The sequence below is a fragment of the Leptosomus discolor genome, chromosome 6, assembly GCF_034619465.1.
Source record: "Leptosomus discolor isolate bLepDis1 chromosome 6, bLepDis1.hap2, whole genome shotgun sequence".
Taxonomy (NCBI): domain Eukaryota; kingdom Metazoa; phylum Chordata; class Aves; order Leptosomiformes; family Leptosomidae; genus Leptosomus; species Leptosomus discolor.
This window is the reverse complement of record NC_141396.1, coordinates 30,161,946-30,174,343: the sequence shown is the minus strand read 5'-3', so window position 1 is coordinate 30,174,343 and position 12,398 is coordinate 30,161,946. Positions and strand designations below refer to the sequence as shown.

Genomic DNA, 12,398 nt, shown 5'->3' with positions numbered 1-12,398 from the left:
TTATTTGTTGATTCTCACTTATTCTTCTCTACATTTCCCCAGACTTCAGCAAAATCAAAAAGGAAAGTCATACAAGATTACTGTCTTTTAAAAATGGGATACATGCAATTTAATCCATCTACTCAGACTACTTACGACCGATTTCTATAGATAAAATAACAGATCTTCAAATTTTTCTCCAAGGCCCTTCTTCCTCTTTCTGTTTTGTGAAATACTCACATAAACAGGGCCAAAACCACTGCTTACATGCTTCTAAAGGAAAAACTACAAGTGTCAATATGCAAAATGTCGCCACATGCATGAAATAAGCACAACTGACTTAATAAGAAGATACATATTTCACTCTTATTTCTTCACTTACCATGATCTCAGTTGTCACTTGTAAATGTCGTAGATAAAATATTCAGACAGAAGTATGACTTTTGAGGTCTGTGAAGGTTTTAAACTTTAATAGTTTCTTGTTCGCTGCAGACATGAAACTATCTTTGATTTCTGACTTGAATAAATCAATTTGAGCTATGTAACAAATGGGTTGTTAGCGCTAGGAAGCTATTTCTGTCCTTTTGTGTTTGTTCATGATACTACATTGAAGGTCCAAACAGCTTATAAGATCATAAGTACGAAGTGAATCATGAAGAGTAATTACACATAGGCTGCATCTTTTGCTACATCCATGGTTGGATGCAGGCTAGAGCGATGGCATACAGTCTTTCCTTATCACAACTGAGGAAAAGCAGGACCCCCAGAAGCTGCTCTGATGCTGGCTAGCAAACTATACTGAAGCTGCTTCACCCAGCACCACCCACGCACAGCCTGCAAAGTCTATTTTTTCTGCCTAACCGATCATTTCTTTTATGCCATTTTCAGATACAGCACTTAGCAATTACCGTATCAGCCATAACAGTAATTACAATGAAACTGTGAATCACAATTTAAATTGAGGGTGTCAATATACAGAGTGTGAACAATAAACTTATTTGGATGTATCCCATTATTCATACATTTTAATAGGTTTAAACACAGTTGGGTTTATTCTCCTTTAGCTTAACCATAAGCACCAGATCCCTTCTCCGAGATCATCTCTGGAGAAAAACACCTTCAGATTTCTGTGAGAAGTTTACAGTACTACAAGTTGGTGCCCCCAGAAGTACAGGACAGGATTACTCCCCATCCATATCCCAGCAGAGCCCATCCTGCTGCTTCCACAGCCCAGTGCTCACCTGGGCTGGGCTCTGTGGAGAACTCCAGCTGTTGTGAGCTGCTGAATACTCGGCCATGATGGAGAATAAGCTGTGACACACTTTCAAAGGGCTGTTCCAGTAGGTTGAAAGCATCACTGAAAGTTTATCTGTATTATTTGGGGGGTTTGTTATGGTTTTATTGTCTTAATTATTTGTGCTTGTCTGAGCAATTACTGAGAAATGCTGATGCATATGGCTAAATAAATTAAAGAATAATGATAGCATTCAAAACCAAACCATTTTGCAAATTTTAAATTTTTCATGGTTCAATGCAGAAAATAATCTGTTATGTACAATTAATCAGTTCTTCGACAATAAAATCCCACACGCCCCTAGTTAATGCTCAGCAAATCTGCAAAGGCAGCCTGGACCAGGAGACAAGAAATCAGCTTCTGCCACTAACCTACTGTACAACTGTAAGCATGTAATTCCCCTGCTCCATGCCTTGTATTCTTTATTCTAAAATGTAGGATCCATGGATAACAGATGCCACTCAAGTGCTACAGAACAGCTTGACACCGTTGTCCTAGTACTATGCAAAATAAAACACCCATCCCTCCCCCCCAGCTTTTCTTAGCTCTTCCTCCTCAATGACTTTCTGGAAACAGTAATAATAAAAAGTCCAGAAACATATGTGGCATTGGAAGAGAGGTGATGTGGGGATCCCATTTCAAAAAGGACTGAGAAGGCAGAGGGGTCAGCTTCAAATTACATTCAGAGAGGGTGCCTCAAGGAGATAAAGCGCCAGTGATTTTTCTGGATGGGCCGACCTTGCACAAAAGCCCATCAGGTGGTATATTTAACACCTTACAGCTGTTCCCATATGCTCTGTATGTTTTGTCACCAGCACTAGCTGTAGACAGAGTCCAGAAAATTTAAGTATGTTCTGGCAGTTCTTTCTAGGTAGACATGTGATACAGAAACGGCAAATTTGCTCTTGATCTTAGCTGATAAATCACATCGTAACTCAGACAAAAACCACATGGTAGTCTTTTAAAAGATTTATCTGTTGCTCAATATATATTAATTGCATTTCTATCAGAGTGACTAAAAAGAATTTGTTTCCTACTACTATCAACAAAAGGCAACAAAACACAAAAAGCGTATATTTTTCCCCTCATTATAAGAATATCAGAAACCTGGGGCTAGGGATTGCAAGCTACTAGAAACAAGCGTAGTGAAAAACGAAACCACGTGCTACAGCATGAAAAGCATATAAACCACCTCGGAGAGAAAGCAATGAGGAATTAGTAGACCAACTTCGCACGATGGGAGAAGGTATTAAAACGCACAAAAGTGAAAAAGGCCACCTCAAACAACTATGACAACTCTCAGAATCACTAAAGGAATGGCAAGGCTTCAGCTGCTTTTTTTTTTTTGTTGCATGACATATTTGTCAAGTTACAAGGATGTAAAGAAACCCTCTAGTCAAGGTGGAAAAAGGAGCTAGTAACCAGGAGCACAATTAAGACTCATGAAGATTCGTGAACTACAGAAAAACAGGAGGAGGGCTACACACCTTCTTTTGTCCTTTGCATGGTGTATTGGGGGGCACAGAGCACTTGTCTAAGAGTGGCAGCTGAGAATGACAATTTACTTCCTTTTGCTTATAAGGACATCAAACTGTTTGCTGCAGCCTGGAGGAGCACATCCATTAAATATCTTGTGAAGATAATATAATCTCTTTGGGAAGGGGTACGTAGTACTACGAAGTCCTAAATTTCATGCATTACGTGAAATAAATTTGAACCTCCCCTGTACCTTAAAGATCCTGCATTAAAAACTGGCACATCTATTTCTTCCTGACTGAAGAATTATAGCAAGATTAGCAGTGCATTAGTATCCAAATCCACGATGCTAGAAAACCCAGCAAGAAATTAAGTGTGTTGCTGTCAGAATATTGGGGAAAAACAGTGGACTTGAAGGAGATTCAGGAGAAACACTAGGAGCTGTGTTCACACAGTTATTTATGAATCCTGCATACAATATACAGTATTTTTCATCCTATTTATATCCCTAACAAAATAACAGAATCAATACCAAGAGAAATAGACGTGGCACAGCTGAACACAATTACCAGCTATGAACAGCAGGACTTCAGACAGAATACAGCTGCCCTGATAAAATCTAACCTTTTTTTTTTACTTTACAGAATCACAACTGAGCAGAGGAAGGAAGTGGAGGAGATCTAATGCGTTTGAGTGTGGAAGGAAAAGCATATGATACTTCAAAATACTGTCAATGGAAACAAAAGCTTTCTTCCCTGCAGTATAGCAAATGACAGGGAAGCATCCATGTTTTAACTTAAATGTCTAGCTCTCCTTGTGTTTTTCCTCAACCTCGGGGCTTGCCAAGTGAGGTGCTGGCATGTGGCTATTCTTCCTTGCTTGCATTTACCCTGCTGATCAGAGAGCGCAAAAACCCAAAGAGTAACTTCTTAAATGGAGTTCCAAAAAGCCTACATTTTTCAGTTGGCCAGCTCAATTTTTTTATGAATATCCTGTTGCTTAACTTGAATATCCACATTTGAAAGTCATTCTGCCATATGGATGTTTAATGAACTTGGGGGCATGTCCAACACTTCAAATCCATTTCTTAAACACTGCCTTTTGAAATAAGGATTGCTGCAAGCTAATCCATAGTCTAGAATGCAGCAGGAGAATTACACACAGAGAGTGTTTTAAAAGCAAACATTCTGGTCTTTTAATGTTGTATATGGTTCTCGTAATCACACTACTTTAAAGCAGCTTTAATTGGCATAGAGGTGGGATATCATGGGGATTGAGGTCTGAAGTCCTTTTCCTTCTGCAGTAATGCAAACAGCTGCAAGTATAAGGAGTTAGGCTAGAATAAAATGCAAATTTATTATTAATTTAATACTTGATGGAGAAGTGAAATGTGTGGTTTTTCTGTTAATAGCAATTTTGACACATTCACATAGCTTCTGTCATTTAAAAAAAGATTCAAAATTGGCTTTGAAAATAAGTAACAAAAAAGAAGTCTTTTTCAAAGGTCCAGTCAAAGGGAAAAAAGGAAAAAAAGGAACAATGAGGCGAAAAAGTACTTCACTGAGATTGCTCAAGCTCTTTACAGCCACAAAACACTTGAAACACTATCAGCTATACTCTGAGTCTCGGGAAATAAGTAAAATCTCTTTCTAGAGCAACAGAGCATTTGGAAATGCTCAGGCCTACACTAATGTATTCTCTCTACTGAAGAAGAAAAAGCAGGGTGAAAAACTTGAAAGTATCACCAGGTCCATTCAAAATAGGCACAAGAAAAATACGGAGAATCTTTTAGGGAAAGAAAGGTGACATACAAGCAAGACAGCTTCCCTGTGCAAGAGGAGCACTTAGAGTGGAAAAAGAAACAGCTTCCAGGATTACATAAACAAAAATGTCAGGCTAGAGGATTAGTCTCCAGAAATTAACCACCTTTATTTATTTTTCTTTATTGGCTCCTGGAAATGAAGAGAACTAAGAGTTCTCCCCAAACCCATGTGGTAGGAGCTGCAGATGGGAATCAGAGAGAGATCACATCCAGGCAGTGACTGGCAGAAAGTCATCAGCGCAGCACAGCCAAGCGCTCTCCTCCCCGCACCACAGCCTGGTCCCTTTCCCACCCAGCAGATAAGCCCACGGCAGATCTCTGGTCTCTGATGGGGAGCGACTCAGACATTCCTACGAGATAGCATTTCACAGCTCTTTTCTGCTACCTCGCCATAGCCCCTGCCGTTTTTTCCCCCTCTAATCTGCCAAGTTTTGTAAATATTTCATGAACTGCCTACATGCATTCCTGCACTAAAATCTTGCTAACAATAAAAATCGTTATTACCCTGCACTGTTACACTACATTCTGCACAAGGTCATCCTGTTTTTCTTCCTTAGTATCTTTGCTCCCAAAGGGAAAATGCATTAATGGCAAGGAGAGAACAGCTGCCTGCAAGTAGCCACAAGAACAAGAAAATGCTGTGTTAATTACCAGGACTGATAATGCCAGTCTGAACAGCATTAAAAGCTGAAAAGCACATTTGGATTAAAATAATAAATAATAATAATGGTTTTCAATCTATAATATCTGGAATCTACAAACTGCTACTTCAGTCATTATGGGTGTTGTTATGGCAAAAGAAAAAAAAATTAAATAAAGCTTGTTGATGTGTTTGTCATCTGCTTAGAAGGCATCAAATAGTTCATCATGATGATGGGTTGTCAAAATATTGAACTGAATTACAGTAAGAAAAAGACAAAGAACATGTTCTTAGTGTTAATCAAGACCTACTTTATATGTCAGAACAAAAAGACCACAAAAGCCCATTACAACTTTGCCTTTTGTTGCCATCGTTACAACCCAACAACATTCTCAACAGCTTTTTGGGGGGGCTAGAAGTAATATCCAATTGAATCGATTGAAAACGAAAGAATTGCACAAGGTTGCCTTAACTGTGTTTATGTCAATTTACTGGAGCTATCTTCCTTGAAATACTGTATTCTTCCTGAACCGCAAAGAATATCATGACCACAATAGCGCTCCTTTAAAACAAAACTTCCAGTGAGCACAAGCAATGCTCTGACAACTCCTCTGTCATCGCTTGAAGGCTCTGCTTACTCCGATTTTGTTAAATGGGCTTATACTTATTTCCACATTAATGGGATGTGGACCTACAGGAGTTGAGACATCTGTGAGTGCTCACAGAGAGTGTGAGTGCTCACTTTTGCTAAACTGCCACTGTTTTGATGGAATCTGGCAAATAAGCAAAGCCAAGATACTTTTTTTAAAAAAAAAGTTAAGCATTTAGAATGGCTTCAATAAATCTTTTATGATTTCCTATTATATTGCTACCAGGATCCTTCTTGGTTATTCCAAAGACTTTGTTCAAAATAAGACAGCGCTAAATGTGTATGGCCAGGGGGAAAAGAATGGTATGCATTGGAAAATACATTGCATTCAGGGCTAAATAAATTGGTCACCTTCAAGATCCTCATTTCAAATACATTACGTATTTCATGATTATGGGATTGTATTAACTTACATGTAACTATATATAGAAAATGACTAAATAACTTGCAAATTCAGTTTGAACAAATGAATCTCTTTCTGGTATCAAAAATCCCTTTAACTGAAGACTCAGGAAAACAAGACCAGCTGCACAGTCTTCCCATGGGCACTAGCTCACATATGTAAATTTAGTTCCAGATTCTGAGTTTACTCTGAATTAACCATGATAAATCACTACATTTTTTTTCGTGCAGGTTCATTAATTACTGGAAGACTTGAAATCACTTAAGATCAGGGACCCCCACTTCACCTATAAACCATTCATATGAGCTAAGGTATTGCCAGAAATTATAGTAGTCATTTCCACTGTTGGATGCGAAGCTAGGGGGGTCAGCAAGGCCTATTACATTAATAAAAAGGATGCATTGAAATAACTTTTGAAGAAAAAAAAAAATAAATCCCTGCTTGGTGTTTTCCATAAATAGGCCTGATAGAAAACATTTTATGAAACAGGTGAGAATTCTTGTTCCCATTGCTCAGATGCTAATAGCAACATGGTGATGTGCTGCCATCAGCAGCAGGAATTCAGCCAGACTATAAAGTGTTGTAGCCGGCAGGATTACTTACATTTTGCAGCTGGACTCTGCTTTGCGCCATACACTCTGACTTTGCCATCATGCTGGAAGCATTTAGGCTGTAGGTTTTCCTATTCTGGGTTTCTTTCAGTTGTTCATGAATTTGCTTTGTTTGTTTCCTGCAGAGAGAAATAAAATTCATGTAAGAAAGAGCTAGTTTGATCTTTCACTATAGCCACGTTATTTTTATAGCCATGGTTCCCTCTGTTCAAAACTTCCCCATATTAGATTAACCAGCTGAGCTATTTCACTAGTGTCTAATATTTCAATGCATTGCTCATTTTCTGGCAAGGCTTAAGAAAGGGAAAAACGAGCTCTTCTGTATAAAATATCTTCTATTCTCAGATTACTATAATAGCATGCTAGTTGTTTTAGTGTAGAATTTTGTAAGATTATCTATTACATATTTAACAATAGCTTGCAATTAGGTCTGAATATTAAAAAAGCATTTTGCTCTGATGTGGAACAAAGATTTTGGCAAATATAGCCGGCATTAGCCCCTGTCTGCTATAAAAAGTGTGAAAGAATCAAAGATTTCTGCTAGCTGATTAGGCTTGACCTACAATCCAGCATCTTGTATAGACCAGCTTTTGTTTACATACTTAAACCTGGAAAAAGCATCAGTACGGTATCTGAGGCTGTGTTTTTGACGTATTACACTATTATCCCATATATCAGAGCAAGGAATATCACTAGATGAATCACTTGCAATATTCAGGAGATAATTACAGTATTAATAAAGGCCTTCTGTTTCTGCCACACTATATTGACAAAACGAGTTTTAAAGTTCTGTACATGATTGAGGATATGAGGCAGCAAACTTTATCTTAAATACTTCTTTTATCTTCTGCAAACAGGTATCTCAGCTGGGCAAAAACTGCTAGTAAAATATATTTAAAGTCTTTTAAGAGTTTCCATTCTTTTGATAGGCTACATTGTCTGAGACCATCAGTTTTAAATTATCACAAGAAATAACTTCACAATACAATTCTTTCCTTCCTTCCCTTCTTCCTTTTTGTCCCCTGCAGATGTATCTCCAGCAGCGAACCAACAAAGGCCCTGGAAATCTCCCAGCAAGGTCAAGGACTTGCCAGCAGGAGCAGCACTTCATTGTGCTACCAGCAGCTTTTGGATACCAACTGGTGCTGAGCCAAGTTTCAGAAGGAAGCAATTTCAGGGAAGTGTTGATAAGAAACAAAGGCAATACAGTCTTTCTATACTGAAATTTGAAATTCTAGCAAAGAAGCTTCAGCAACAATTTGAAAAAATTTGGGTGATTTTACTGCTGAAAGCCTTGTGACAAAGTTTGACAGCATCTTACTTGACTCAAGCCAATGAATTTGACACCGAATGAACTTTTCAGTGGGGTCTCTGTCTAGTGCAGGAAAGTGTGAGAAACCAGAGGAAAATGACTTACTTAAGTGGTCAAGGAGGCAAACTGTGAGAAAGGACAAGTTCCCTCAATATGAAAGAAAGCAGTGAGAAGTATCACAGTTCAGATATTCAATTTTAATAATATAGTTTTTAATATAGTAAAATAAATATATGGGTTTTCCTCTACATTTGAGTCCTTTAGTCCTGATTGATCATTGCACCATTCAAGCATCTGCTTAAATTCAACAAGCTGTGAGCACCTGCTTAGAAGTAGGTATTTGTTATAGCACATTTCCTGAATACAGGTCATAAACTGTAATAAATCCTGGACTCTGTAAGTATCTCTTACGCTTTCTATTTACATTCTATTTTGCAATAGCATGGCAAATGACAAAGAATGAATTTACATTGTAAGCATGTTACAAATATGAGTAGCATGTTCTGAGTATAGCTAGGAGCTCAAAATTATTAAGATTTATGAATATGGTGGGCAAGGAAATAATTGCTCAAGCACAAAAACTTAAACTTTAAAGTCATATATGTATTCAGATTATTCTGGTATTAATCTGAAGAATTATAGTGTCAAACTAATTAGTTGATTCTGAAACATCTCTTTTTAAAACATTTTTTGATGTCTACTTATTTTTAAACAAACAAATTGAATAATTTAATTTGTAAAATATCAAAATGGACCTTTAGCTTCTCATAAAATTCCAGAGGAGATTCACAGAAGAAACTCTAAGAGTTTGTATGAATAATTACTTTCTGACCAGCTAAATTACATACACAGAGGAAATTAAGCACACACATCCATATGCCCTACTGGAAAGCCAGCCACTGGCATGTTGGTCTCTACAATGGCTATGGAACATCCAATCCTTTTTTGATGACAGTTTTTGAGTGGAGACTTCATATAAACAATGACAGCGAAACATGACCACAGCATCAGACTTTGCAAAACTCTCCTATACGTACGATGTATTTAGAATTTAATCAGGAAAATGACAAAATAAATCACAAATTTTTGGAACTCTAATTTGGATTTATTTAAGAAAACCTGGGTTTAGAGACGTTTCTACATCTATAAACACATGTAAGTAAACGGCAATATTTAGCTTCACGGCTGCAATGTTTAACTTTACAATTCAGATTCCTGAAGTTAATTAACTGGGAGAAACAATCTAATACTTAACTTACTTTTATGGTCATGCAACCTAACATTACTATTAGGTTTATGTGTTCATTTTGCCAGACTATAGGATGCACAGTTATAAAACTAGAAACTATTAATAATTCAAAATTACTCACTGATTATTATATTTATTTTCTAATTTTTGTTTTCAAAACAAATGGGCCTTATGCGTCATAATTTAGAGATATTCAGCAATAAAGTGTTGTTACTTCAGCAAGAAATAAAGTCACTAGTCATTTACGAAAGTCTAGGCCATAAAGAGCAGCCCATTACTGAGCCCATTACTGTGCTCTCCCTCTGTGGCTAACACTTACAGCACTTTCTTGATTACCCTAAAAGGAATAATTGGAAGGGCATAGTGTTTAATTACTGTTCTAAACTTCCTCAGATTGAATTTATTTTAAAGAAGGTCTTTCAATTTAATGGTGCATAGGGAAGAGCGCATTTCTAGCAGCAGGTATTATACAAATGTCAGACTGAGAAAGTCAGGGTCAGTGTCTTGGACATTTTTTTCTTAAATGGTACACCATTCAGAGTTTCTGTAGCTTTTAGCAATATTTTAAATTTTTGATACATCAGATTAAACCCAAGGGTCATCCCCCATGCAGGAGGAATGCTTTGATAACACTTAAGCATGATTAAGAAACTCCTGAAAAATCTGTTGACTAATAGCTAACATATTATCAGGGTTGAAGCACTTCAAATTTGTTGTTTTTTACACCCTAAAGACACTGGCCAATGTCACAGTTATGATACTGTTTCAAGTGGCCTCTATGCAACCCAGTCTATACACTCTACTTTACTTTTTGGACAGTTTGCCAAATGGAGGCACAGCCAGGGAGACAGCGATTGATTAGTATCTTGCCATTACTGTGTGTCATATATTTGATAAGACCTCTTGACTCAACTGGAGGTGCTCATTTTCTCATTACTCTTCAAATTCAGTTCCCAGAATCTGGCATAAGCACACTTCAACTCTTCCCAGTAACTCTTAACTATCATATTTACAATGCAGATAAAAACCCAAACCGAACACCCCTAACTCCTGCTGAGGTATGAAGCACTACTGTCCTGTGAGTTCATCTTTGAAGCATTATTTCTACTCATTATTTTTAGACATAGCTCTCCCCACCATCTCAAAGTTACAGTATTTCGAAGGCTGTTCCAACCCAGCTCTCCACCACTCCCTACAACAGTGTAAAACCAAGAGGGGCATAGCTGAATAACCGAGGGACATTTTATTCCCACTATGCTCAGTTGTTGCTGCATGTTCTTCCAACTGAAAATCCTATTCTGCCTTTTCTGAATCTCTCTTCATCAGCAAAACCCCCAAAACCTTTCCAGGAAGAACAGGAACACCTTTTCTCTTTCTTTCTTCTGCAGATCTAAAACACATAATGACATTTCTAATACAGTGGCAAAATGACTGTCTCTGCTCAAAATTTATACTACCACCAAGGAGTCAGCAGAGAGGAACTGTCCTGCCACAGCATCCTCCCAGCTAGCACCACTGTCATACTCTAGGTCCAAAGAACAATTAAACAAAATCCCTGAAGACATTAGAGCAGGTAGGAGTGTTCAGATGAAACATGAACCAACTCAAATCTTCACTCAAATCATGCACAAACTACCTCTGAAGTTTGAGGGGTAGGAAAAAGGGGAGTGGGGAAGCAGTGGGGGGGGGAAGGCCTGATGATTTTTCCAACTTCTTTTTGTTCCTCATAGAAATGTAAAAAAATAAAAAAAATCTTAAATAAAAAGTAGTTCTCATCAGATTTCCTACCCATTAAAATAAATTATAAAAATGGGGATTCAGATAAGCATCCGAACTTTTAAATAGCACAAACTTCCACATTTTTTACATTTTTGATGTTCCGCCACGATGATTAACCTCATGTAGGTATTATTTATATTGATATGTGTTCTCTCATTAGCTCCAGCTGGAACAGGAATGAGGGATGACAACCATGCAGAACATATTTATAGATACAGTGGCACTGACAAGCATGTCATATAATTGCTATGAGGTTTTGCAACTCAAATTACAAACATAACAATAAACACTGTAAAAAAAAACGTTCAGTTGGGAAGATAAAGAATGAGTGAAATGTATTTCACTTGAAAATACTTTAGTACAGATGATTCCGCCATATTAGATAGGTCAATGAGCTTGTGCATTACAGATACTCATGATTCAAATACATAAGCTGTTTATGACTATTAGCTACAGGTTACAGATAACTGCAAAAAACTTGTCTCTTTCTGCATTTCTAACTTTACCTTTATTCTCAGCATGCAGAAACAAAAGGGACATTCAGGGATGAGAAGTGAAGCGCAAAAGGGAGATGGTATGTTCAAACTTTTATTTTCAAAAGAGGAAAGTGATTATCGCACTGACAGTAAAAACCACAAAATTATTGTCAAAAAAAGAACTAGAAGGGGCACAATCTCTTCTTTCCTGATATCAGAAAATAGTAACAGGAACATGTATTAATCCTGTTTACTTTTTTTTTTTTTTGACTTAGATAACGGAGCCATGGGGAACTGTTCTAGCCTGTCCAGAGATAACAACAGCTTCAAAAGTAGGGGAGAAACTGAAGAATTGTAAAGCCATGAAAAGAACAGAAGCTAAATAACAAACATGCTAGACGAAGGCTCTTACTTTGTTTTGAAGTAGAATGCTGCACAAAGCATGACCACTACGACTATGCCAAAGATGATACAGGAAATAGACAGCACCTGGCGCTGGTACACTTCTTCGCTCTCTGTGAACAGCAAAATTGAGAGTTATGAAAGCATCAGAAAACAATAATCGTGAAAAGTGGATTTCAGCACATCATGGTTTCACTAATGATGGACAGATACGAGAGATTTGGAGGTCTGGGTTGGTCAGTTCCTCAAGAGAATGGATGCTTCTCTGAACCTCTCATCTAGATAAGGTTCATAGAGTCATGGCCT

At 37.5% G+C, this 12,398-nt stretch overlaps 1 protein-coding gene across 1 annotated transcript in view; it reads right to left on the bottom strand.

Moving 5' to 3' along the window:
- Window positions 1-12,398, bottom strand: part of NRG3 (neuregulin 3) — a 409,554-nt gene that overhangs the window by 14,689 nt on the left and 382,467 nt on the right. Inside the window, exons 5-6 of the mRNA XM_086466802.1 lie at window positions 12,103-12,205; window positions 6,867-6,993 (exon numbers count right to left, since the gene is read on the bottom strand). Of these exons, the coding sequence (XP_086322928.1) occupies window positions 6,867-6,993; window positions 12,103-12,205 (230 nt within the window). The remainder of the gene's footprint in view (window positions 1-6,866; window positions 6,994-12,102; window positions 12,206-12,398) is intronic.